The sequence below is a fragment of the Triticum aestivum genome, chromosome 1B, assembly GCF_018294505.1.
Source record: "Triticum aestivum cultivar Chinese Spring chromosome 1B, IWGSC CS RefSeq v2.1, whole genome shotgun sequence".
NCBI classification, from domain to species: Eukaryota; Viridiplantae; Streptophyta; class Magnoliopsida; order Poales; family Poaceae; genus Triticum; species Triticum aestivum.
This window is the reverse complement of record NC_057795.1, coordinates 562442520-562470284: the sequence shown is the minus strand read 5'-3', so window position 1 is coordinate 562470284 and position 27765 is coordinate 562442520. Positions and strand designations below refer to the sequence as shown.

The 27765-nt window shown below is 47.4% G+C and overlaps 2 protein-coding genes and 2 long non-coding RNA genes across 7 annotated transcripts; 3 read left to right on the top strand and 1 right to left on the bottom strand.

Annotated features, from left to right (window-relative positions):
• The first annotated feature begins 7639 nt into the window (after positions 1–7639).
• Positions 7640–10644, top strand: LOC123138436 (uncharacterized). Of its 4 annotated transcripts, none has more exons than XR_006469158.1 (5): positions 7640–7896; positions 7982–8162; positions 8909–8999; positions 9070–9226; positions 10082–10644. It is a non-coding gene; the product is annotated as an uncharacterized lncRNA (long non-coding RNA). The 4 variants fall into 4 exon arrangements; XR_006469161.1 differs by adding an exon at positions 8669–8792 and having other exon boundaries at positions 8909–9226; XR_006469160.1 differs by adding an exon at positions 8669–8826 and having other exon boundaries at positions 8909–9226.
• Positions 10645–17728: 7084 nt separating this feature from the next.
• On the top strand, positions 17729–18910 carry LOC123138427 (glutenin, high molecular weight subunit DX5-like). Its single transcript, XM_044558409.1, has one exon. It carries the CDS (start codon positions 17798–17800, stop codon positions 18818–18820), a length of 1023 nt encoding a protein of 340 aa, XP_044414344.1. The 5' UTR covers positions 17729–17797; the 3' UTR covers positions 18821–18910.
• Positions 18911–19318: 408 nt separating this feature from the next.
• On the top strand, positions 19319–21946 carry LOC123138419 (probable serine/threonine-protein kinase PBL7). The gene is made up of 5 exons (XM_044558397.1): positions 19319–19925; positions 20247–20428; positions 20546–20735; positions 20848–21239; positions 21460–21946. Exons 1-5 carry the CDS (start codon positions 19337–19339, stop codon positions 21772–21774), a joined length of 1668 nt encoding a protein of 555 aa, XP_044414332.1. The 5' UTR covers positions 19319–19336; the 3' UTR covers positions 21775–21946.
• On the bottom strand, positions 19914–23043 carry LOC123138451 (uncharacterized). Its single transcript, XR_006469163.1, has 2 exons — positions 22847–23043; positions 19914–20162 (listed from the first exon to the last, which is right to left on the bottom strand). It is a non-coding gene; the product is annotated as an uncharacterized lncRNA (long non-coding RNA).
• Between the last annotated feature and the right edge of the window lie 4722 nt (positions 23044–27765).

Genomic DNA, 27765 nt, shown 5'->3' with positions numbered 1-27765 from the left:
TATCTCTGGGCCCACTCGGTAGGACATCATCATAATGTGCACAATGTGACCAAGGGGTTGATCACGGGATGATGTGTTACGGAACGAGTAAAGAGACTTGCCGGTAACGAGATTGAACAAGGTATCGGTATACCGACGATCGAATCTCGGGCAAGTACCATACCGCTAGACAAAGGGAATTGTATACGGGATTGATTGAGTCCTTGACATCGTGGTTCATACGATGAGATCATCGTGGAACATGTGGGAGCCAACATGGGTATCCAGATCCCGCTGTTGGTTATTGACCGGAGAACATCTCGGTCATGTCTGCATGTCTCCCGAACCCGTAGGGTCTACACACTTAAGGTTCGATGATGCTAGGGTTATAAAGGAAGCTTGTATGTGGTTACCGAATGTTGTTCGGAGTCCCGGATGAGATCCCGGACGTCACGAGGAGTTCCGGAATGGTCCGGAGGTAAAGATTTATATATAGGAAGTCCTGTTTCGGCCATCGGGACAAGTTTCGGGGTCATCGGTATTGTACCGGGACCACCGGAAGGGTCCCGGGGGCCCACCGGGTGGGGCCACCTGCCCCGAGGGGCCACATGGGCTGTAGGGGGTGCGCCTTGGCCTACATGGGCCAAGGGCACCAGCCCCTAGAGGCCCATGCGCCAAGATATAGGAAAAAGGGGAGAGTCCTAAAGGGGGAAGGCACCTCCGAGGTGCCTTGGGGAGGATGGACTCCTCCCCCCCTCTTAGCCGCACCCCTTCCTTGGAGGAGGGGGCAAAGCTGCGCCTCCCCCCTCTCCCCTGCCCCTATATATAGTGGAGGGGAGGGAGGGCATCCATACCTGAGCCCTTGGCGCGCTCCCTCCCTCCCGTGACACCTCCTCCTCTCCCGTAGGTGCTTGTCGAAGCCCTGCAGGATTGCCACGCTCCTCCATCACCACCATGCCGTTGTGCTGCTGCTGGATGGAGTCTTCCTCAACCTCTCCCTCTCTCCTTGCTGGATCAAGGCGTGGGAGACATCGTCGAGCTGTACGTGTGTTGAACGCGGAGGTGCCGTCCGTTCGGCACTAGGATCATCGGTGATCTGAATCACGACGAGTACGACTCCATCAACCCCGTTCACTTGAACGCTTCCGCTTAGCGATCTACAAGGGTATGTAGATGCACTCTCCTTTCTACTCGTTGCTGGTCTCTCCATAGATAGATCTTGGTGATACGTAGGAAAATTTTGAATTTCTGCTATGTTCCCCAACAGCAACATCCATGCAATCTGAATTCACTAGAATTTTGTTATACCCCACCTGTCCAGTGAGGACCAGGCCATTTCAGAGGGCGATTGCCTCCGCCATGGCAGCCGAGTCGACGTGAGTTACAACGCAATTGCTTGCCGCTATAAAATTGCCATGATTAGCACGAAGCACCGCACCTGAAGTGCCATTCTCCTCCAGGATGTTGAAGGCCGCATCAACATTAAGTTTTACATAGTTCTCCGGTGGTTTCTCTCAGCCTCCTCTGCGAGTTCCCACCTTTTTATTTTTTGCTCGGCTGTAGTTAAGACGTAGCGGTTGTTAAGTTTTACATAGTTTTGTATTGGCACTTAGTATAAGTATAATTGTATTTTTGTAGTATTGTTAATTTTATACTTGGAATCAGTTACAAAAAAAGTTTATACTTAGAACCAATTGCATGCTATGTGGCACAATACAACTATTGCCGAATTTTCTGCATGCATGATTTCACTTGGATTTCTTCCTAGTTTTTTTGGGGAATTCTTTCTTAGTTGATCTGTTTTGCCCATTGATGCATCCTCACCTCGGGCAAACAATTACAGTCTCAGTGGCTATGAATGATTTTTCTTAATACATGTTTCTCTTAGTTATGAGAGGAAGAAAGTAATATACACAAGTTTTTGCACAAAATCAAGTACGGGCAAGGAGATATTGGAGGATTGAGGACGTTTGTATTTTTTTTCTTGTGGGGACGTCTGTGTTTGTTGTTGAGGTGGATTATGACAACCTACCTTTTGCCCGTTTTATTATTTGTTCAACATTTTATTTGCTTCCAAGACTATCAATTTTGTTGTTGATACAATAAATAAGGTTAACAAAGCATAATTTAGCAACCACAAAATGTGTATTAGGAGTGTACCTGGATTATGTTGGTCGGCGGGAGATGAAAGGGGTGTATTAATTAACTGAGACAGTGCAGCTTAATTTTTCATGTATGTTGTTAATACTGACAATAAACAAACAGCTAACTCGCGGTTACACAACCACGATCTTCTATATCTACTATATCACTAAGAGCACCTTCAATAGAGGATGTGGATACAAAAATACCTAGCTTTTGCATCTCCGAGGGCCAAAAACACCTCTCCAACAGATGGTGTAGATGCAAACAAATTACATCTCCGCCTCCCGGAGATGTAAACTACAACACCTCGCAGTGCAAATTTGCATCTCCACCTACAGGAGATGTAAAAACGCGACCGCCTGCCAACTGCCCAACTGTCATTCCATTCTCTTCCTCGCGACCAGCTGCCGCCGGCCGAATCCGACCAAATCGACGTTGCCGCCGCCCGCCCGGTGGTAGCCGGGCCCGCAACGACTTTGTATCCCTGTGCAGCCGCTAATTCACTTTCAGCCGCCGCCGAATCAAAGCTTCTCCGGCGGCTGCGACTGGCCTAAACGCCTTCCCTGACGAGCTCTATGATGGGCTAAGCTTATTCCTAGCCTAGAACCCCCGCCGGAGTTAGGGGAGGCGCGCCACGCCGCCTGCCAGACGGCCGTGAGGCTCGGTCGTGCTGAGCTCCCGCCTTCTTCTTTGCCGACGTGCGGTCATCTCCTCTGTCGTGCACTCACCGCCACCCGCACCCGCCACCAACGAACGGCTGCCCAACCCGCAGCCGGCCGATTTCATCCACCCCGCAAGCAAGGTGTTCGACGAAATTCCCGAAGGTAAAAAACAATGAAACTTGACAGTTTTTTGTTGGAGTTGGAGAGTTAGTTTGACGCGATTTTCCGCATTGTAGATGATCTCGTGTGACTCCTATTTAGTGGACAATTCCTCGTCGGATGAGGAATTTTATTTGAACGAAGAAGAGGACTTTGCTATGCTAGTGGCGATGCACAGCGGGAAGAAGCCGAAGCACGGTGGTTCCATGTATGGTCGTGCGTTCATTCCGAGTGAACAGGTTGATGCGCACAAGAGATTGATGGGCAACTATTTCGGTTCACCACCCGTTTTTTTCAGAGAGGTACTTACGACATTGGTTCAGAATGTCTAAAGACTTGTTCATCCACATTTGCAATTTCGTGAAGCAGCATGATCGATCCTTCGAGCAGAGGAGGAATTGTGCAGGGTTGCTTGGACATAATACTGAACAGAAGGTCACTGTCGCATTGCACATGATGGCCTACGGCGTTCCGACAGGCTACATTGATGACCACTTGGTGATGGAAGATAGCACTTCTATCTTCTGTGTCAAACAATTTGCAAAGACTATGATAGAAGTGTTTGGTGCAGAGTACTTGAGAGCTCCCAGTGCTCATGACACTCAGAAGCTTTTGGAGATAAACAAAGCTCGTGGGTTTTCAAGTATGCTTGGGTTCATCGATTGCATGCATTGGAAGTGGAAAATTGCCCAAGAGCATGGCATGGACAGTTGAAGGGTCATGGGAAGGACACCACTATCATTTGTGGGGCCGTTGCCGATCAAGAAACATGGTTTTCGCATTCAAATTTTGGATGTCTGGATCTTGCCATGACATCACCGTACTCGGCCAGTCACCTCTTTTTGCTAAGTTAGCAAATGGAGAACGCCACGGGTGGCCTTCGAAGCAAATGGTCGCACATATAACTGCGGGTACTATCTTGCGGATGGCATCTACCCGAGGTGGAGTACTTTTGTCAAGCCAATTGCAAACCCCAAGGAAAGAAAGAACTCATCTTTCAAAATGCACAAGCAGCGGCTAGGAAAGATGTTGAGAGAGCTTCTTGAATTTTGCAATCCCAATTTGCTATTGTGCGAGGACCATCTAGATTCTGGAACCAAAGTTCGTTGGTATATCACGACTGCTTGGGTGATCATTCGTAACATGATCATTGAGAATGGGCGTGGACTAGGTTTAGATTACACCTTCTATCACTTGATGGGCATACGCGTTATGCCGATGAGAAGAGAGGAGCGAATCAAACGCTTCATGAAGGTGTACATTAGAGACTCCGATGCGCATGATCAACTTCAGAAGGATTTGTTGGAGGAGTTATCATGGCGAAAGAGGCACCTAGTTTCATTTATTTGTTTGTTGTATTGTGCAAAACTATGTTAGATGTGTGTTGCATTTGATCTTGTGGATTTGATGAACTATGTAATAATTTGATATTGTGGACATGTGCAATTTTTAAGTTGACTATCGATATTTTATTTCAATTTGTGCGGCTGTACAGCAGCTATAGCGCCCGCGCGGCCGGTGGCTGGTTTTGCATCTCTAGTTTGCATCTTCTACTGGAGTTGTTATTTTACATCTCAGCTTTGCATGTCTGTTGGAGTTAGCCCTTTTTTGAAGATGAAAAAACATTTTTTGAACATGTAAATTTTTACATCTCATGTTTTACGTCTTCAAATTTGCATCTTCGCGCTAAGCTCCCTAGGTGCCGGGCGGTGAGAATCTTTTTTTCTAATGTTGGCAGTAGCTCTGCCAAATTCATTGATCAGTAGAGGAAAATAAAGTACATAGGTGACCCCAAGAGGCGGGTCAGCGCCAAACCCAAGCATAGGGTCTGAAACGGAAAGGTGAGAAATAGAAAACCAGCAAAAAAAAAAAGACGAAGAAAACTCAGCCTGCGTCAAAAGGGATTCTAGCACCCGCCAGGTTCCACATTTTGATCTCATCCCAGATATGCCTAGTGAAACGGCTCAGGCCCCAGGCTTCTTGCTGAAAAAATCGCCTATCTCGTTCACGCCAAATCTCCCAAGCGGTCAGATGGATAAGCGAAATCAAGCCCTTCTTCTCCTTCGGAGTTTGCAAGTGGCAGCACTCGATCCAGCTCAAGAGGTGTGTTGTTTGTCTCCATGAATGCGGCTGCAGCGCCGGCATACAGGCCAAGGAGCCAATCGAGTCCCAAACGGAACGCGATCGATGATGAGGTGCATCGGTGTTTTCAGATTTCTCTCACACAGCGGGCAGAAGTAATTGTTGTCCCATCCTCGTCGCACAAGCGTGTCCGCCGTTAGTAACTTTCCAAGCGCCGCAGTCCAGATAAAGAAGCGGCATTTGCCCGGCGCCCAAGTTGACCAAATTAGCCTGCTGTATTCCTGCATGTGCACTGAACCTTCAAATTGCAAAAGGTAGGCTGACTTGGTGCTATATTCCTAATCATCCGTGAACCTCCACGCAATGGTGTCAGGTTGATCATGTTCAGAATCGATTGACTCCAATGGATTTCGTGGCTGCCTACGATTTTGACTGGGTCAGCCTACGTGAGCTGGCCCCCTCCAATTGTAAAGCTGACAGAGCCGGACAACTGATTGCGTGGTGGCCCCCCTCGCTCGTCTCATCTCTCTTACTCGACACCTCGCCATTTCTCTTTGTTCGTTAGGGTTCCCAGCCGAAGGAAAGCGCCGCCGCACCAGAGCTCTCATGTCTCCCCTCGGATCCCAATGCTCTCCATTCTCGTGACGCCGGCTACTGTCGCTGCCGCTCTTTTCATCATCTCTCCTCCACAAATCTCGTACATCTGGCCGTGATTGATTCAAGAGGAAGAAGATCACATGTCCGCGTTGGTCTTTATGAAGGAGATGAAGATGGAGGATGTGTAGGGAAGCTGTGTGTTTGTTTCAGGTTGGGGAACACCTTGGGCAGGTAGTGGAGACGATGACCTTGTTGCGGGGTGTACAAGGCGAAGCTGGCCAACATCGAGCTGTGGCTGCTGCGCGAGGGAAAGAACTACAAGACGCTGGGTCATGCAACCCTATCGTGCGGCACATCGGGGTTCAGAGGCGAGCGGCACTAGAATCGGTGCCTCTCCGAGCCTTCAATCAGGGTTGCGGAAAAGAGAAGATGGATGTACTACTTCATCCGCCGAACACTCCATTATTTGGTGAAAGCATTTGTGCTATTTCTTTGATCCGAATGGAAGACAACTTTTTTCAAGATTGTTGGTAACCTGCTCGTTTTGTCCATTATTTTCTACAAAGAATTTGTATGGGTTGGTGCTGGTGTTCATCCATTCCCTACAAATGTTTTTGATCCGAATGCTACAGGTGGAGACCTCATCATTTAGATGTAGCCTGGGAGAAATTTGTTTACAGCACCATCTTGACTAGATATATATATGGGATGATATGATTTTGAACAAAGTTCAGTATACTTTTCGTCTTTCAACTTTTGACAAAGTCTAGATTTAGTCCTTAAACTTCAAAACCAGACAACTTGCAACTCTAACTCTTAAAACCGGACAAGTTTAGTCCCTGATGTTTTTCCTATGCTGACTGAACCTGGTTTTGACCAGTCTCAAGTCAAACACAACGTCAACCTCGTCATCATCTTCTTACTGGTGCCAGGCATTTTATCGAACACTCCGTAGGCAGCTGATGCTCGTCATCTCGTCCATCCCAACGGTCATGCTGCTCTACCCCCGCATGTCCAGCAGCGCCGTCCGGAGACCCCATTGCTGGCAGCCAGGAGCATCCCGCGGGGGGCGGTGGCAACGGTTGGAAAGCTGGCTTGCACAGCATGGATACAGCGGTGGAACGGCGGGCCGGCCGCATACAGTAGCGTGAACCATGCCGTCGTCGCGGGCGCATCCAAACCGGCCATAGAAGCTTCCCGAGCAACGTGCTGGAGCTTGACGCCCGGGTGCCTCGACTCCGCGGCCTGGCCCTTGCCCCAGCGCGTGTGCACCAACGCGGTCCCGGATGCGAGCGCCACGAGCTTGAGGGCAAGCACCACCGGCGACGACGAACGCGTGGCTGTTACGTCAGAAGTGGCGAGAGCGCGTTGTCCAGGCCCTCAGCGAGCATTCTGCAGACAACGTTGAGGAGGTACACCACAGGTCTATCAGTACACGCACGCCGCCGAGCTCGATGCGTCAGGAGTTTGAGTATCTCGTCGTCGACCAGGCGGCGCTGGTTTCCGGAAGGGGAGCTCCAAAACGGCAGGAACGTCAGCTTGGTCGCTTGCGTTTCCGGCGAGCTCCTGTCTCGTGCTGGTGCGGCCCGTGGCAGTGCGCACAGAGGTTGGCAGGCAGCCGGGGATTGTGCCATGGCGAGGTGCACGGGGTCAGCAGGGCTGTTGCACGCGGCCATAGGTGAGAAGGCAGCGGCGGCTTGGAGCGACCAGTAGGCAGCCCACGATGCGGCCATGGTGACGTGTGGTGGCTAGCAGGACCACCAATGGTAGGCGCGCATCCTATGTTTGATGAAATGCTCAAACAGACATAGGAAGAAAGAAGAGATAGGGCCAGGTGGGAAAGAGAAATACTGCCACATAGACGAAAACCAGTCTAAATCACACGAATATGGCTATTACCAACTGGTTAGACGCGCAACCAGTATCCGAGCCGTCGCTGCACCTTGTGGATGGACGCTAGCCTGGCCCACATGGCCCTACCCGGATTCGGCTATTTCAGTTTTCTGAGCGCCATACGAAGTGAATACACGTCCTATCGTATCTGGCGTCCTACCTACGCTCGCGCCTAGTGTACTCGCCTACCTCCCCATCCACTACCCCGTGACCAGGCTGCCCCATCCACCCAAGCCGGATGCGATTCAAAATTCGACGCAGCTGCAGCTGCATCGACCGGCGGAACCACGTCCTCCCCATCGCCAGGCCTGGATCTCAAGATTTCTTCATGATTCACCAATGAATCTCGGTGGGGAGTCATCACGGATCTCCTGTTCAGGTTTCACAAGATCCTCTTGTTTCTTTCTCTGTCTTCGGCAAATTCTTCAAATCTGAATCTTGCCATGTCCATGAGGGCGTCTCAGATCTGGCATTGGTGAATCAAGGGGAGGAGGATGACGAGTGTGGGGGTGGAGGGATGGCGTTACCGATTCTCCTTCACCGAGATTCTGCATCTCAAGTTCATGTCCCAGATATTGACTACACCGACAGTCACAGAGAACCCCCATCTGAATCGCAACACACTCCAACTCCGTGGCCTCAAAGGTACTAGCTCAATCGATCCCCCCCTCTGTGAATACAACTTTCAGTAAACTAGTCCTGTTTTTTCAGTAAAGTTGTTGGCTAGATGAAGATTTGAGGATTCTGGGCAGCCCGAAATTAGAACTGCCAGTGACGTGTTCAGTTTCTAGTTTTGGGATTAATGAATGTGGACATCTAGGCCCGTGTTGTACACGTAAAATAATTTTCTAGTTTTGGGAAGCATCACCAGTTCAGTCTTTATCATGGACATTGACATGAACAGGAGATTTTTTTTGATCATGTTCAGTTGATTGCAGTCAAAAGTTTGTTTATTTTGGAGCAGAATTTCTGTTATTGAGGAGTTGTCGGTTGATGTTACAAGACCTCTCGTTATGATCACTGATCAGCAATCATAAACATGTCTATTTGGGGTGCAGTATATGATACAATTTTCGATTTGTGTCAAGGAATCATAAACTCGGCTCTTGGTTACAGTACATTTTAGTCAGACTTTGCCACCTTTTTTGCAGGTTTTTATACTGTCAATATTGGCATCGGCATGTGCATTAAGACAATTTTATGAGCAGCATACCTATTGATGCTACACAGTTTTTTATTTTGGAGCATTGGTTGTTACATATATCTACGCATACGGTATTCAAAACACTGCAACTACTTCTGAATCAAAGTCAGAGTGATGAGCACATTTTAACTATATTAGAAAGATTTGTTTTCATTCCAGTTGCGGTTAACATGTCAAATATATGTAGGGTCCGACTCGGCAAGATACACGACCGCCGCGCCTCATTATCGGGAAGGAAAAGTGCTTTGGAGAAGGCCATGAGAAATTATACAGATCGGGTAAAGCCTACAATCTCTCGTGCGGTGTCTGTGGACAGTTTTTGTTCATAACCCTTGGAGTGTGTCCCAGATCGGAGATCGCCAGAGGAGGAAGACGGCGGCGAGTGTTCCTCCACGTCGCTTCTTCGTCCTCAAGCCAAGATGGAGAGAAATCTGCTAGCGACGCAGAATCTGAAGTTCTGGAGGCCATGCCAGACTTCTAGCCTTCCAACTCCGTGGCTGGGAAGGTATTATCTCTCTGTCGCACTCCTAAAATGATTGAACTGGGCGCGTGCTTGCAGTAAAATAGTGGTCTGGACCTGGATTTTATAAGCTTTCTCAGTTGGAAATTATAATGGGCATTGACTTGTACAGTAAACAACAATTGAGAGGGAGGAATGATTCGACTAGGCAAGTGTTTTCAGTAAAATAGTAGTCTGAAGATTAATTCAGCATTTGTCAATTGAAATTGACCATGGGCATTGACATCTACAGCAAGGAAATTTGATATAGTGATCAGTTATTGCTGTCAAAAGTTTGATTCTTTGGAGCAGATTGTTGTTATTGCAGAGTAGTTTGATTCTTTCAAGACCATCGGCAGCAACATACAAATTTGTATAGCATGAGCCCATGATGTTACAAAATATGTCGCTTATCGGTGATCACAAATATTAATTGTACATAGTATGGGGTTGTCGAGGATGGCAAACAGTACATGATTCAAATTTCTAATTGTGCCCAGTAATCATTCAACGAGGTGTTTGTGTTCAGTCAAATATATAGTCGCTAGCAACTGCTTGTTTTCAGTCAAACTTACAGTCCAATTTTTTTTTAGCATTGTCGGTTACTAATTTTCATAATTGACATGTAAAGTAATACAATTTTCAGAGACATCAGTTATTTATGCTAAAAGGTTTATTCTTTGGAGAAAGCAAGTACTTCTGAACCCACATCAGAATTATGTGCACATTCTGACAATATTTTCCAGAATTATTTTTCTTTGCATTATTGTTAACAACTCCAAAATATGCAGGGACCTTGACTCATGAAATCTTATGTGTAGAAATTGTTATAGGAAACTTATTGGTGGCTGATGGTTGCAGGGTGGCTTGGGTTACAAGATCAGGCTGCAACTGAACTGCATGACCAAGATATGCCTGTCATACCAGGAGCAACTATTCTACCAAGCTCAATGAATGTAGTACCACGCAAGAGGGGTCTAAGTAGGCTAATGAACGCAAGAGCAAAGCTAGATTATGAGAATGTCAGCAAGGGAAGATCAAAGTTTTGTTCTATTTGCATAGGTAAGGGCCACATCACATCGTGATACCCCTCAAAGGGAGGTCTAACAAAGACACAAAGGAAAGTCCCAAAGTGTACTAAGTGCGGCCTTTCAGGCCATGAGAGAATTTCGTGCTCGATAAGAATGTTCATTTTGTTGTTGGAAGATGAAATTGGTGTTACGAAAGATGTTGTAGGCTTTCTTTTGTTGTGCTGTTTCGAAAGATGAAATTGGTGTTGTAGGTGTTCTTTTGTTGTCGGAAATTAGGTTCATTTTTGTGGCCAAGTAGTGAATATGTAATTTCGGAAATGTTATGAGGATGTGTAAAGTTAGCCGCGGTACTTATTTCAGTACAAGTGCAACTCAAATTGAACCTTTGATGTTCATTTCGGCAAAATCTACTTATGGTTGCTGTTTGTGCAGACTGAATCACATAATGTACAGCAGCAGAAATAGACACACTGATGTCAAACAGCCGACATTATTCAGTTGAGCATCATGAAACAACAATAGTGGGCACGTTAGTAATTCAAGTATTTACACCAAGCACACTATCAAAAGCAATGCACTACTAACCACAACCTAGTAAGCAACAAGCTTGCTGGCTACAAATAGAAAAAAAATACTATCACAAGTACATTACAAAGCAACTAGACACTACGTCGCATACAACCGTCGATGCACACTTTATATCCTTGGTTGCGGTCATTTTATGGTCGAGTGCGAGGAACTATAGAGAAAGTAGCCATACGTACCCGAATACGGGCCTCTTGCACTTGACCATGAAGAACTTTAATGTTATATGGATCGGTAAGTTTTTTCATTCAGGATCTTAGGAAACGAGCCCTATAATTATTTTTTATATTGTTATCAATAGACACTACTACGCATATAACCGTCGATGCACACTTCATATCCGTGGTAGCGGTCCTCTTATGGTCAAGCGCAAAGAACTTTTGAGATTGTAGCCATATGCACCCTGAATACGGGTCTTTTGCACTTGACCATGAAGAACTTTAATGTTATATAGATCGGTAAGTTTTTCATTCGGGCACCTGGGAAACAACCCCAATAATTATCGTGATATTGTCATCACTAGACACTATGTCACATACAACCATCGCATATAACCCTACAATTATTTTTGATATTGTTATCACTAGACACTACGTCGAATATAACAGCCAATGCACACTTTATATCCTTGGTAGCGGTCCTCTTATGGTCAAGCGCGAAAAACTTTAGAGATTGTAGCCATATGTACCCTGAATACGGGTCTCGTGCACTTGACCATGAAGAACTTTAATGTAATATGGATAGGTAAGTTTTTTCGTTCGGGGTCTTGGGATACAAACCCTATATTTATCGTCATATTGTCCTCACTAGACACTACGTTGCATGTAACGTCGATGCGCACTTTATATCCCATGTTGCGGTCCTCTTATGGTCGAGTACCAAGAACTTTAGATATAGTAGCCATATGTACCCAAATAGGGGTCTCTTGCACTTGATCATGAAGAACTTTAATGTTATATGGATCGGTAAGGTTTTTCATTCGGGCTCCTGGGATACCAACCCTATAATTATTGTGATATTGTCATCACCCTCTGTCCGGGTTTAGGTTTAAAGGGCCCTTAAGTCATAGCTCCGAGACCTGCTTGCATGCGCCCAATTAGGAGCAGCCTTTTCCTCTTCCATGCTTGCATGCACAATGCTAATACACATGGGGCCTTACAAATTAGGACGAGGTGTGCTGGCTCAAGGGCCTTTTAAACCTGGACGGAGGTAGTACGTCACATACAATAGTCGATGCGCACTTTATATTCATGGTTGCAGCCCTCTTACGGTCGAGCGCGAAGAACTTTAGAAATTGTAGCCATATGTACCCCGAATACGGGTCTCTTGCACTTGGCCATGAAGAACTTTCATGTAATATGGATCGGTAAGTTTTTTTAGTTGGGGTCCTGGGATACGAACCATATAATTATCGATATTGTCATCACTAGATACTGCGTCACATATAGCCGTCAAGGCTCACTTTATTTCCTTGGTCGCGGTCATCTAAACCAATACTCAAGTCCAACACTACATCCCTTAGTTGATAATTGAACTAATGATTTATCAGTTGTTTATGGAAGAACCTATGATTTTTCCGTTGTATACCTCCCGCGGAGATAAGCGGTTTGCTTCAACATATGGACGATACTTGAGTCCTCTAAACCAAAGTACTTTAGGAAGTCTTCTATGACTACGCCGTATTAGTTGCTAGGTAAATTAAGTTGTCAAAACCTAATGACCTTTACGAGTTAACCGCAACTACACATGAATATTGTGAAAGGAACAGGAGATAATCACTTTGTTTCAACGTGCCTAGTACTTAAGTCCTCTAAACCGAAGGACTTTAGGAGGTTTTGTCTCTTTCTTGTTCTAAGGTACACGGGATCCCAAAGATCAATCAAGGTGGAGGTAAAGTGCATAGATGAGTAGAAGGCGATGCCGAAAGCATGTGAAAGGAAGGACAAGTACGATAGCTGAAAGATATCCCCTGAGCGATGTCAATGGCCTTTGTTGGATAGTAGAATCACATATCTGGAAATCATTCGTAATCATGCTTGACTCAGAGAAACCATTCATAATCGAGGTAACTCTTCGCGACGGGTGGTCTATTGGGTGGTCTATTGGGTTTTTTATGTAAGAGAAGTACATATTTAGATCTTCAACGTTCCAAAATTTCTAAGAATAAACCCTAAAATTTTATTTCATAGGTTTTTTAAAATCAGGGCTGAATATGTATTTTTCTTGTGTTTTTTAATATGTTCTGCAATGAAGTTTGAAACTTTCTTAGAATGAGCACCATGCTTAATGTTGATTTTATATAATTTTTTACACAATCAGTTTCATAACGTGGCATCTGACTAAGCGACCGCCTGGACGGTCAAACGGTCAAAACCACTGCAACACATCAAAAACTAGTTTGAGGAGAGGACATGGTTAAAACATGCCAGTTTTGATAGTTCGAAGTTGTAATAGGTAGTACCTCCGTTCCATAATATAAGAGCAGCATTTTTTACACTAGTGTAAAAAACGCTCTTATATTATGGAACGGAGGAGTATTTTTTTTATTAACGGATTGCAATATGGACCGATTCAAAACGAGCAACATTCGCAATATGATTCTTGACTCCTGTGAAATAATTAACTCTGAACACGCCGTAGTGGTATAGAAAAAATTCTCCTAATTTTTTGCCTTTGACCTAAGTTCATACTATATTTTTTCATTCCCATAATCACAGGTTTGCTTTCTTTCGCCTATTTGTTTATTTGCCTAATTTTTGGGTCAGTACGTGGAGTAGTGTGCGAAATGCACAGCGGTCGTAAGTCTGCTTTCTTTATCTATATATACTTACTAGCTAGTACCGGCCGGGAGTACGGCGCTCGTCAGGCTTGATTCTTTCAAAACGATTTGTCCATTGGGGGAAGTGAGGCAACCGGGCAAGCACCAACTGGGGGAGGCTGCATCTCTCCATCTCCTGTCGACCATATAAGCTTGGCCATGCAGAGAACTTTGGTTACGAATAGCACAGAACTGGATGGAGTCGAGCAGGAGAGGGTTGGCTGACAGGGACTGTGGAAAACGTTCCATCGCAGCACTTTATGTTTACGTGCGCAGTGATTTAGTATGGCAGTACGAAGAACTTTATATGGTTGAGTATTTGAAACGTGCAACTAATTAATTAAGAAAGCTTGGTAATGAAAAAACATCAACGTGAATAAAGTGTGGCAAATTGCGTACCTAACAGCTAGCTACAGTTAGCAGTCTCGGTGTGTCCAAAGGAACGCACCCGTGCATAGGTAGGCATGGAGGCAAGTGGATGGCATGTGCACAGGGGAATCTATAGACATGGACCCACTAGATGGAATACGGCTTTCATTTAAAAGAGTGAAATATTTGTTTAGCCGTTCCTATACAACGAATACACTAGAGGTCTGCAAGCACTGTGGGTCCTAGTGATTTGACCATGCGCTGGATATGCGGTCTGGATACGAGTTGTGGGCGCAATAGGTTAGGAAAAATCCGCACTGAGTCAGCAGCGATATCGGGTCAGTCAAAACGAAGGACTAAACTTGTCTGGTATTAAGATTTAGAGGTGCAACCTGTCCGGTTTTGAAGTTGAAGGACGAAATCTAGACTCCGCTAAAGTTAAGGGACGAAAAGTATATTTTTCTCTTTTATTAGAGGCCAAGGTGGTGCGCTGGTACTGGTTTCAGTTTCAAAACTTTTCAGGCTCTAATTTGATATATAATTGCTTCCTGTAACTGATATCTTGTATTACCCCTGGTTCTGTGCAAATGGAAATTCATGTACGTGTGATGTTTAATCATCATCAGTTTCTTAGTTTCTCAAAGCAGCGACATCAACAGACGATGGCGCTTCTAGCACAGATTTACTATTCTAAATGGACAAGCAAGACAACAAATTTTATGTATGCTAATTTGTGCTTCTGTATATCTTTAAAAGATTGCAGGCTTTGGTTGTTCTGTTCATACCTTTATCCGAAGGACCAACCATGCGTCCTGAAATGGGCACTTTCTTTCCATTTACTTCAATGTCAGAACTGATTCGTGGTGAAATAGACTACCACAACTTGCACAAAACTGAAGTGAACATTTATGTTCGGGGAAGCAAAGAGCATCTTGCTGATAGAGGGGTAGTTCGAGAGGAAAAAGAGCAAGGATATAGAGATTGAAAGTAATTTGTTCGCATGCTTGAATTGATGGAATTAGCACTATAGAGAAATATGCAGTGCATGTCATCATGCTTGAATTGATAATATGTAGTAGTGCCACAAGTTGACTAGGGTTGACCTAGATAAGGCTTTCATTAGGCGGTTCACCCATAGGTAGTAACTGTAATCTCATCTCTCATGCATTGGGTTGGGATCACCAAATTGTTGCCTATCGGTTGCTAACCATTTGATTGGTAATTAATATCACTATTGTAGGCTCATGATAAACTTACATGATGCATCAAATAGAGAGATTTTTTTTTAAGTAATTTTTGAAGAAGTGGGTGAAGACTCTTATCCAAAGTCACTTGCCATTGCCAATATGAATTATGGATATTGAGGAAGTGACTTGAAGGTATGTTTGGTCTTATTTTGGCCTCTTATAGATGATATCCTCCTAAAAATAACAAATTAATAAACGGAAGTTGTTTTTATACTTGCCAAACCAGTTTGGTTGTCAAAGTTTGCATCACATATTCACGACACATCCCCGGAAAATAAAATGTATGCAACTGTTGATGTGCCCTTGCTTGATTTCAACATAGTGTGGTAAATTAAGTGGTACTAACAAAGACATATGCATTGTCAGTTTTTTCTTCTGCCAAACGAAATTTAAGCCTTTGTGTAAACACACATGAGACAACTACAAACAACATCTCTGAAGAATTTAGCCAAATACATTGTAAACTATCTTGGGATATGTGCAAGGTCTGCTGGTATCTCCTTGCATGACGTGATAGTAAAGTAGCTTCTTGAATAAGATTTGAAAAATTCTCCTTGCTGGGTCAATAATTGTTTTTTTCTCTCTCTCAAGGAGTCCTCTCATTCCATTCTTTTAATTCATTATGCTCCCTAATTTTGGAGCTCTCCCATCCAATTGAAATATTCAATTTTAGATTTGGTTCACAATTTTGATCGGGTCGATGGTATCAATCCCGCGCATCCTCTCACCATAAAAAAAAGAGTCAATATATGATATTGTAGCATTAATACATTACATGTAGCCACCGACATGGAAAACGTCCATGCATAAGTATGGTTGATTAATGAAAAACTCATAATCACACTGCATTTTTATAAATAAAAAGAAAATACACTTCATCATCTTCCTCACACACCAAGCCAAATACTCCATCTGTTTCTTTGACCAAGTTCACAACCAAAAACATCAATATCCATAATACTAAATAAATAAAATATGAAAATTCGTTTCATGCTTAATCCAATGATATCGACTTGATATTATGGATATTTATGTATTTCTCTACAAATTTGATCAAACTTTAAAAGGTTTAACTTCTCAAAAAAAAAAACTAATACACCTTATATTTTAAAACAGAGAGAGTAGTTTTTTTTTACCCAAACCCCAACTGCCCAGCAAAGCGCGCTCAACTCTTCTAGTCTAAATAACTAGCATCCACTAACACATTTCTCCCGACATGCAAGCACGTCACCTATGAAAATGCCCACCTCAATATGCAACCATGCATAGAAGAAAGCTCACCTCAGCATGCAAACATGCAGCATAATTTCCATTTTACTTGGCTATTTATGTTTGATAAATATTTCACAAATATACAATAATCAAAAACAATAAATTATATGTGTTTTTAGTTTTAGTTCTCATATCCAAATATACATGTTTCATACAACCAAATCTCATTTAAATATATTGTAAAATATTCCGGCAACAACTTGTGGGGTACATCTAGTTACAGTGGAATATTAGTGATGGCGTGACCAAGCGATAAGGCCAACGAGAGAAGAAGTGCGTCGTCTATGGAGGCCAGGGAAAGACAATGGACATGCAAAGAGGTAGGGGCAGGGAAGAAACACTTGGAGATCATAGAAGAACATAAGAGGTTAAACATAGGAGGGCATAATGGACAATTAAATCTACATTAATTGAACTCATTTGGGAAGTAAACAAAATCCATATTCTGGTGTAAATCAAACTATTTGACGCGGATTTACTAAGATCCTATGTTAATTTTAGACATGACTGGCCAAAGGTTTCAGTTAGTTCATTTGTCACGGAAAGGTGTTTTCATAAGTCCAAAACTCTACCAACTTTTTTGCACGTCATAGCATAGATAGATGTTGTGAGTCATTGGATAGATATTGTGAGTCAGCATGGATTTGTGTTGCCTGGAAATCCAACTAAATGACAAGCAACAAAACCTGAAATGGGCTTTAGGAGAGATGGTTTATCAATTTACATGTTCCATGCAGGCTACCTTCCACTACTCGACATGGTTAGAAGTTTTGAGTGCCGCATATTTGCGGAAGCAATGGCACTACTCGACATGGTTAGAAGTTTTGAGTGCCGCATATTTGCGGAAGCAATGGCTAACAGATACATATTCTGCCAAACCCCAAGAAGGATAATCACTCCTCTTAGATAAAAAGAACAGACCAATGTACAAACATCCACACTTCTGCAAACAATACACCAGAACTAGGATTAAGCCCATTACGTGGCTTTAGCAGACCGTCCAAAAATCTGTTTTGCAAGCACCAATTGCTCCTTACTTATCCAGCTTCTTTTGTGTTGGCAAACTGCCCTTTTCCAACCGATTTTGTTCTTCTCACGCTTTCTTCATAGGCTAAACTAACCTCGGCGTGCACACAACCATGTCCTGAACCTTCACCTCGTCCCTATAAAAGCCCATCCAACCTTCACAATCTCATCATCACCCACAACACCGAGCACCCCAATCTACAGATCAATTCACTGACAGTTCACTGAGATGGCTAAGCGCCTGGTCCTCTTTGCGGCAGTAGTCGTCGCCCTCGTGGCTCTCACCGCCGCTGAAGGTGAGGCCTCTGGACAACTACAATGTGAGCACGAGCTCGAGGCATGCCAACAGGTGGTGGACCAGCAACTCCGAGACGTTAGCCCCGGGTGCCGCCCCATCACCGTCAGCCCGGGCACGAGACAATACGAGCAGCAACCTGTGGTGCCGTCCAAGGCCGGATCCTTCTACCCCAGCGAGACTACGCCTTCGCAGCAACTCCAACAAATGATATTTTGGGGAATACCTGCACTACTAAGAAGGTATTACCCAAGTGTAACTTCTTCGCAGCAGGGGTCATACTATCCAGGCCAAGCTTCTCCCCAACAGTCAGGACAAGGACAGCAGCCAGGACAAGAACAGCAACCAGGACAAGGGCAACAAGATCAGCAGCCAGGACAAAGACAACAAGGATACTACCCAACTTCTCCGCAACAGCCAGGACAAGGGCAACAACTGGGACAAGGGCAACCAGGGTACTACCCAACTTCACAGCAGCCAGGACAAAAGCAGCAGGCAGGACAAGGGCAACAATCAGGACAAGGACAACAAGGGTACTACCCAACTTCCCCGCAACAGTCAGGACAAGGGCAACAACCGGGACAAGGGCAACCAGGGTACTACCCAACTTCTCCGCAGCAGTCAGGACAAGGGCAACAACCAGGACATGAGCAACAGCCAGGACAATGGCTGCAACCAGGACAAGGGCAACAAGGGTACTATCCAACTTCTTCACAGCAGTCAGGACAAGGGCATCAATCAGGACAAGGGCAACAAGGGTACTACCCAACTTCTCTGTGGCAACCAGGACAAGGGCAACAACCAGGACAAGGGCAACAAGGCTACGCCAGCCCATACCATGTTAGCGCGGAGTACCAGGCGGCCCGCCTAAAGGTGGCAAAGGCGCAGCAGCTCGCGGCACAGCTGCCGGCAATGTGCCGGCTGGAGGGCAGCGACGCATTGTCGACCAGGCAGTGATAGAACTCTCTGCAGCTTGCATGGTGCTTGGGCATGCATGCACCTTAGCTATACAATAAACGTGACGTGTGTTCACAGCTTTTCGTGTAACTAGAGTAAAGCCCAATAATAATGCAAGATGAAAAGCTTCTCCGACTAAAAAAAGAACAAAACTGGTGCTATATAGTATGTGTTGCATGTCTCAGTTCATTGTCAGCCACTGAATGCAAACATACTCCTATATTTTGCATGCGAAAAAAGAGGGTGTGGCAATATCCCTAGCTAAAACTAACAACAGTTAGAAGGAAAAAAGAACAGACCAAAAATGGCTTCTTGGTTTGAGACCTACCATCATCCAAGCAAGGGAAAGGGAAAACGCCACATTCTTCGGGTGCAGACTAGGGATACGAGAGAACAATTGTGCGCTCACCTGTGCCTCCTGCCGCTCCTTCTAACCGCCGGTGAAAATTCTTATCCGGTGATCGTAATGATCGGCACGAGAGTGCTCGCCCACTCTCGCGTCGATCCAGCAATTCGATGGGGTGCTGCTGCTCATGGATTCGTGGTCATTGCACCGTGAAATGCAGCAGCATACGCCTCGGGTGCTGCTGCTCGTGGGTTCGTGGTCTTCGCACCGTGAAATGCAGAAGCATACGCCTCCTGAGCTGTGCTTGCTGTTGTTCATGGATCCGTGGCTTGTGCGGCAGGAAGAAGAGGGAGGCTGGGCAAGAGACATCGACATCAGAGAGAAAGAAAACAAAGAGGAAGTGGAGGCGCAATTTCTGTGGCTGGACGTCACATGAAGCGAAGGAGCCATCAACATCAGAGACAAAGAAAACAAAGAGGAAGTGGGGCCGCAATTTCTGTGGCTGGACGTCACATGAAGCGGAGGAGCCATTGACATCAGAGACAAAGAAAACAAAGAGGAAGTGGGGCCGCAATTTCTGTGGCTGGACGTCACATGAAGCGGAGGAGCCATCGACATCAGAGACAAAGAAGAAGAGGAAGAACGGGGCGTCGAGCTCTGAGCCGGACAACAAAAGGTGGTTCAAGACCAAGATTTGGAGAAAGAAGAAGGCCAAGAACAAACAGTTGGCAACCCTTGTGAAAGAGATTTCACTCCCAAGTAATGCCCTCCATCATCTTATTATCCATCTTTGCAGAGAAACTAAATTCAGCAATGCATGTCAATATCAAATTTATCAATGAATATTTGCCCAACACAGATATGTGACGAGCACTCAGGTACTTACATAGGAAATCTGGTGGTAAGAATGTTTAGTTCAAATACATTGCAACAACAAGTTAGTGATGTTCAGGATAGTTGTATGTGCATTGCCCTCTTCTTGGACCTACTTTCACCCTGAAATTTGTAATCCTGGATTAGTAATTCATGTTTGGGCGATTAAGTAAGCATTTCTGATTGAGAAGAAATCTTAAAATGCAGATAGTCCCAAGGCCAGGGCTGCGGCAGGGGAAATACTACGGATCGGCAACCACAACATTCCTAGCAGAGTGTTTACGTACAGTCAACTGTCAGACGCGACCAATTCTTTCAGCCAGGAGAATCTCCTGGGAGAAGGTGGCTTTGGAAGGGTGTACAAAGGATACATTCCAGAGACCATGGAAGTAATAAGCATTCCTTCTCCCAGCTTCCTGTTCTATGTTTCATTAAGTTGGCACCTCAAGATGCTATGCTACATACAGCAGCAACACCTTCCTGATGTAAATTATGTGCGTACGTAGGTCATAGCGGTTAAGCAGCTGGACAAGGATGGGTTGCAAGGAAATCGTGAGTTCCTTGTCGAGGTGCTGATGCTTAGCCTCCTTCATCACCCAAACCTTGTCACCTTGCTCGGTTACTGCACCGAATGTGACCAAAAGATTCTAGTGTATGAGTATATGCCACTCGGTTCTTTACAAGATCATCTCCTAGGTAATACAGAACAATAATGTTGTGGTTCTCGAACATATTCCGCAGAACTGAAAAATCTGAAATTATGATAGCACATTTGTATCGATGCTGATTTGGTACTTGAATTCTGCAGATCTCACTCCAAAATCTCAGCCGCTGTCCTGGCATATGCGGATGAAGATTGCAGTTGATGCTGCCAGAGGCCTCGAGTACTTGCATGAGGTAGCCAATCCACCGGTGGTATACCGTGATCTCAAGGCATCAAATATTCTCTTGGACGGGAACTTGAGTGCAAAGTTGGCAGATTTTGGCCTTGCAAAGCTTGGCCCAGTCGGCGACAAAACTCATGTCACCACAAGGGTGATGGGCACGTACGGATACTGCGCTCCCGAGTACGCCATGAGTGGCAAGTTAACAAAGATGTCAGACATATATTGCTTTGGTGTAGTTTTCTTGGAGCTCATCACTGGGAGGCGAGCAATCGACACCACGAAACCAACTCGCGAGCAAATTCTTGTCCACTGGGTAAGACTTATATCTACTTGACCAAGAAATACTATAGCCTTGAAATTTTCACTTGGTAGTCATATTGGATTGTAGTCCCTCTGTCCCAAAATAAGTGACTCAACTTTGTAGTAACTTTATATTTTGGGACGGAAGGAGTAATAACCAAGTAAAACAGCTCATACTTGAGATATACAGATTGCCCATACGGTTTGGCATTAAGATGCTGCTATATCTGCAGGCAGCGCCACTCTTCAAGGATAAGAAGAAGTTCACCAAGATGGCTGATCCAAAACTTGACAGCAAGTACCCCTTAAAAGGTCTATACCATGCACTTGCAATTTCATCAATGTGCCTACAAGAAGAAGCAAGCAGTCGTCCACTAATCAGTGATGTGGTGACGGCCCTTACATTTCTTGCTGATCCAAACTATGACCCTCCAGATGACATTGAACCTCTACCTATAACAGTTCCCGATTTCGACAGAGGAATTAGCCTAGGCGAACCTGAAGAGGTCAAAGAAAAGTTTGAGGGAAAACAAGTAGAGGATAGCTAAAATGGCTCGTGAGACGAACAGATGGTGAATCAAGCCAGCAAAGTTTGTAGGGGTGCAGATGGAGGCGCCGCAGGCCTTGTATGATATCTCTGTTTGTAATGTACAGCACATATAGGAAGGATGTAACAGCATATGACGTTCTTGAATGAGATTGACTTGGGTTCTTCGATTAGGCATAACCAAATTTTCAGCAGCAAGATATTCTGGCTGGTGCGAAAACTGAGCCAGTGATTGATGGCAAACTCACTAAATTGTGATCAGCGACATTTACTTTAATGCTTTTATTAGTTGCATGAAGAAGACTAAAATTAAGATATAACTAGTGTCAAACGGCTGCACATCTGACTTGGTAGAAATAAGATGAAATGGTGTATGAAGCACTAGTCACAATATACCAAACAATGTTTAATTTATTTCTTTAATTGCAAAAAACAAACAATGGTAGTTGTGGTACAAAATTTTCCCCACTTCTCATAGAAACAGTATTTGTTTGGTTTTATTGTTAACAATATATATAATCAACGGATATGCAACGATAAACAGTCCCAAATATTAGCCTTTCTAGTACTATTTAAGAGTAAAGCAGCTCGAGATAAACAGTACTCCCTACAAAATGTGTGCCTCTTCAGATGTGTCGTCAAGAGGGTGCTCAGAGCAGAAACTAACCGCGCCATCCGAGTAAATCGGCGGCCGTATTGCAGTCCAAAACAATGGACTGTGACAAGCAATACTCAGGAACTACTCCAGGCAATGCCTGGTTTCCACTTTCCACGCCAGTTAAAGTTGGCACCGAAGCTAGTACTGCTTTCTCCTGATGCCAAACCCATATATACCAGCACCGTCAGTACAGTACAGTACAGTGCAGTGCAGTGCAGCACCACGGGAGAAATCTGAGCGCACCTGCCGGGCCCGTGAAGCAGCGAGGAACAAGTACAGCCACGGCGGCGCCGGCGCCGGCGAGCGGCCGCGCACGGGCACGGGCATGGTTTGCCACCGGACACACGACGCCGTGCCGGGAGGGAGAGAATGCGAACGTAGCGGCGTAAGCTAGCGACGTGGGCAGGACAAATACCTTGCGCTGCCTGCCACTAGTCGGGCGGCGAGCGGGGAGCGGACGGGAAGCTGCGCCGCGGTCTTCTGCCGGCGGGGCCGCGTCGCCGACGAGAGGGCGGAGGGGGTAGCGCCGGACCGGCCGTGCGGTGGTTGGGCCTGACAGACGGGGGCCTGCGCTGCCGAAAATATCAAGATGGGCCAGCTAGTTCCGGGCTTTGCTTTGAGGCCGGGAAGCCGAGATTAAACTGGCCCGGCCATGAGCGATAGATATCTTTGTCTCAAAAAGTGAGCGATTAAACTAAAAAAAAAGTGAGCGATTCATCATTGAACTCGATTCTGAAAGAAAAGATATTTCACCTAAAAAAGAGAGCGACAGATATTTCTGCTGTTGCTGCTGCTGGTTTCTCTCGCCGTTTTTCTCATGCACGGTCAGCAGAAAAAGACAGACTTTATCGAGAGAAATTAAAAAGAGAGCGAAAAATAGAGGCGGAAAACTACGTGGCAGCTGCACAAAGAAGGACGTTTCACCGTAGCTGTCACCAAAGCTGGAGCACGAAGCCCACACACAGAGAGGTCGCCCTCGCCTCGCGGCCTCGTGCAAGCCATTACATACAGCAGCTGTATTTCTGTCTCTGTTTTTTCTTCTGAATAAAATATCTCCAACGCCTTTCGATATTTTCAGTGGAATGAAACGGCCCAGGGTTTTGAACTGAGCCACGGCGTGAAATACGTATCTCCTTCATTGAATCAGTATAGATACAGTGATGGCGATCACAAAATATCCTCCTCCGGGAGAGTTGCATCGGATCCTCCCTGCGTGCGTGTTTCCTCGTGCGATCGTGTCCTTGCAGCGCCCATTAAACTGTACAATTCGAGTAGTAAATTGGGTAGTTAATGCGGCTAATTACGCACTTCACATGTTGGTTCATGCGTCGCGCGCACAACCACCGGCCGGCCGGCCTCTGTGCATGAATGAATGAATAGTCTTTGGGAACCAGTGACGGTCAATGCCGATGCCGTGCTTAATTGGAGGCCGGCCGGTTTGCTCCTCATGTGATGGCATGGCATGGCATGCCACCCACTGACTGGACTTGGTAAGCTGGAGCACATGGCCACCGGCTTTAGTTTAGCGGATGCGATCAGTACTCTAATCCACCTAATCTAGCCATCGAATTAAGAGAGATGTCGAAGAAGATTACAATATTGTTGGTCGACATGGGTTGCCACTTGCAGTTCAAGTGGTGATGAAATGAACCCCTGTGACTACCTCTCTTTTTTCCCTTTTTGATTGAAAGCAGGGAGGGAGTCTGCGATTAATAATTATCGTCTGTGGAAGGATATTCTGCAGATCTTTGCAGTATACGTATTCTCTGCTAATGATAACCCATTTACTCTGCTGGTCGATCAAGCTGGCCAGGTCTGGGGAATCTGGTGAGGGCATCTCCAGCCGTTCGGCCCCCCAGGGCGCCTAAATAGAGCGGCCTGGGGGCGTGCCGGCGCTAGTTCGGCCTCTGGGGACGATCTAGCTCCCAGTCACGCCCCCACGCGCCGGCCCCAGGATGCGGGAAATTCAAACTTGGTCGTTCCCGCTCTCAAAAGACGCCGTAAATCCGGCGATCGGACGTAGTTTGGCGTTACAAAAAACAGAGGGCCGCTGTGCGCAACAATTCACTCGGCTTGGTCGGCTCCAGGCGTTGGCGGAGTCGGCGTGCGCGGGCTCGTCGGTGTCGGACCTGCTTCGTCGCAGGGCTGCGTCGGCGCGGCTTCGGCACTGCTGGGCGGCGATGTAGAGGCGCCGTCTGGGCTTGGCGTCCGTGTGATCGTGGGCGTCATCGGCGTCGTCGGCGTTGCCGTCGGCAGCTCGTTCAGGATAAGGCCGCGTTGCACCAGGTACCACGCCTTGAACTTCTCGTCATTGCTCTGGAGCATGTCCGTCCCGCTCATCAGAAAAGCCATGTTGGTGTTCCTCTTCTTCGCGGCGACGTTCGTCCGGAGCAGGTCGAGCTTGATGGCGTTGTTCTTCATAAGCGACGACCACCGCGCCTCGGTCTTCTCTTCGCGTAGGACGGCCCGGGCCTGGGCGTCGGCGAGGCAATGCTCGATGGACTCCTGCACTCGCGTGGTTGCCGTGTCGGCGCTTTTCCCCTTCTTTGCCAACTTGTGGCCGTCCGGCCGTCCCTCTGACGCGCCCGGAGTCGTCGCGTATGGCTTGTATGTCTCCTTGGCCTTGTCGAGGGCACGCCGGACTTCCGCCCACTTCTCGCACTTGTCAATGCGCTTGTAGACGTGGAGGTGCTTGAAGTCGGCGTCTTGGTTGTCGCCCCGATACATGGCGAACATACGCAGCAGCTGCGCAGAGAGACAAACAGTTGGCGGGCGGCGGGCGTAGGGGACGAAGATATGCTGGCGAACGGCGTGCGTACCTGATCCTCAATGCTGGCGCCGCTCTCCGGGCGAGCCGCGACCTCCTCGACGATTCCATGCCATTTGTTGCACGCCAACTGGATACGCCCCCAATGGTTCTCCATCGCCTTGGAGCCGCGCTGCATGTACACGCCTTTGAAGTAGGGGTCGACGAGCTTCCGCTCGTCGAACTCGGCCTTGATGCGGTCCCAGTACGTGTCCAAGCTTTGGTTCGCGCCGGTGGTCGGGTCGAGGCAGACGACTTTCCATGCTTCGGCGAGGCATTCCTCCTCCTTGGACGTTCACTTGATGCGCGGTTCGCCTGACCTAGCCGCCCGCTTCTTCTTCTTCTGGCGCCCCTTCGTCGGAACAGGAGTCGGTTCCTCCTCCTCCTCCTCCTCCTCGTCCTCCTCCTCCTCGGGTTCCTGCGCGTCGTCGCCGTAGACGTAGCCGAGCTCGGCCTCCATGTCGCCGCTGAGGTCCACTACCTCGTCCTGGGTGGCGAACCTGGGAGACTCAGCGGCCGCGGCCGATCCTGCCGCGATGATGTCGTCCATGTCGGCTCCCGTGTCGTCGGCGTCGCCGAGGTGCGAGAAGGGTAGCGGTCCGCGGTAGAGATGGGGCGTCGGTGTGGACGCGTAGGAGGCGGGCGGCGAGTAGTTGTATGGAGGATACTGCACGCCGACGAAGGCGGGCGAGGGCGTGCGCGTAGCGAGGTGACCATGAGGGAAGGTCACGTTTGGGTTGAACCCGCCGTGCGCGTCGCCGTCGGTGTAGCCGGGCGACGATGAACCCCATGGAGATCCGGCGCCTTGCTGTCCCGAGGGCGCGTACTGGGCGTGGCTGACGACAGGTGGATTCATTCCCGCCTGGTCGACCGATGAGGAAGACGCCGCCGCGCGCGCCGCGTTGTCGCGGGCCTTCTTGGCTATGGCCCTGTTCCGCCTGTCGGCGGTGACCGCTTCGCGCCGCTGAACTTCCACCCTCCACTCGGCGTTCGACAGGCCCGATGGCTTCGATGGCGGCGCCCTCGGCTTCCTCTGCTTCGGCTGGACCACGGCGCCAGTCGCGGTTGCCGCCGCGCGCGGCATGGCGTACTTCTTCGGCGGCATGGCGTGCTTCTTCGCGGCGAGCGGGAGGGGGTTTGGCGGGAGAAAAGGATAGAATGGCGGGAGGAAGGCGAGCGAGCGGGAGAGATGCGAGGGAAAAGCGTCAAGAAACGACGGGAAAAGACCCTCGGGTCGCTTCCAGGGCGGGCCCACGTGCCTTTTTCGCTTGCGCCGGCTCCCCAAACGCCCCCCGGGTGCCGGGTTCGGCCTGGGTCCGCCGGCACCAGTTTTGGCCCGAGCCGGCGAAAAACGGGCTTCTGGGGGCGCGACTGGGGCCTTTTTTTTGCGCCGGCGCGGCAAAAACGCCTGGGGAGGGTCTGTTGGGGGCGCGGCTGGAGATGCCCTGAGGTTGGCACGATGCCAAGCTCGATTGGAAATTCAAAACCCAAGCAGTAGAAAAACAATTAAAAAGAATAAGTAGTGTACTGGTTCTATTGCCACACAGGGGGCGGGGAGGAGAGCAGGCCCATGTGCCCATTTGTCACCACCCGCTGACAGACGGAATATGCGAGCGGCCGTGGCCGTGCGTGCGGCGCCTTGCCGCCCCACTGCCACCTTCCCGTTGCTCCATGCGACTCGTAGAGGTACGAGCCTAGCTCATCCCTGCCCCCCGAACACGGCGCATCGCGCAAGACCACGCACATGTGCTGGACATAGGAGCTCGGTGTGGATGGTAGCTGGAGAGAGAAACCGACTCTTGGATCCCCATGAGCTGGCGTAGTAGTAGTACTTACGTGTATAATATTTTCACAAGTTTGTACTGCTGTTTTCATTCAAATTCGAAATATGGTTTGGCAGGACTGGCCTACTTGGGAGCCACTGGTACAAGTAGTTTTATATACATGCATGCACATATGCTGTCGTTGAATTTGAGAACGGCGAGAAGGCGCTCGCTCTTTAGTGACAGTTGTGTGCGTGTGTGTGTGGCTAGAGTGCGTTGCAACAAAAGCGCAAAGTGGAGGGATATGTGCTGCCGGAAAGCCCGGGGCAGTGTGGTTGGGAGGTGGATGGATGGATGGATATATACGAATGACGAACTTGCCTTTCATGCGTTTCTTTGCTAACCCACTGGACTGGGTGCTGACCTGGAGTAGTTACGAGCCATGCATGTCTCACCAACTTTACACACCTTTGTTTTCTGAATAATCTTAGGCAAACTCCAACGCGCCGACCCATTTTGTCTATCCGGAACAAACATATGTCCGTTTTCTAGTATGTTTGGACCCAGTTACTGCCCAGACTTGGATCGGGCTTGCGTCCGCGCGGACCACAGCGGTCGTCCGCAGCGTCCTCCCATGTCCTTCCCCTGGCACGCCCGTTTATGCCACAACGGCCATGCTCCCCTCCAGTTTACACACACACACCACTTCGGCCTCGTCACCCTCACAGTTGGGAGGTGGATGGATGGATATGCACGAATGACGAA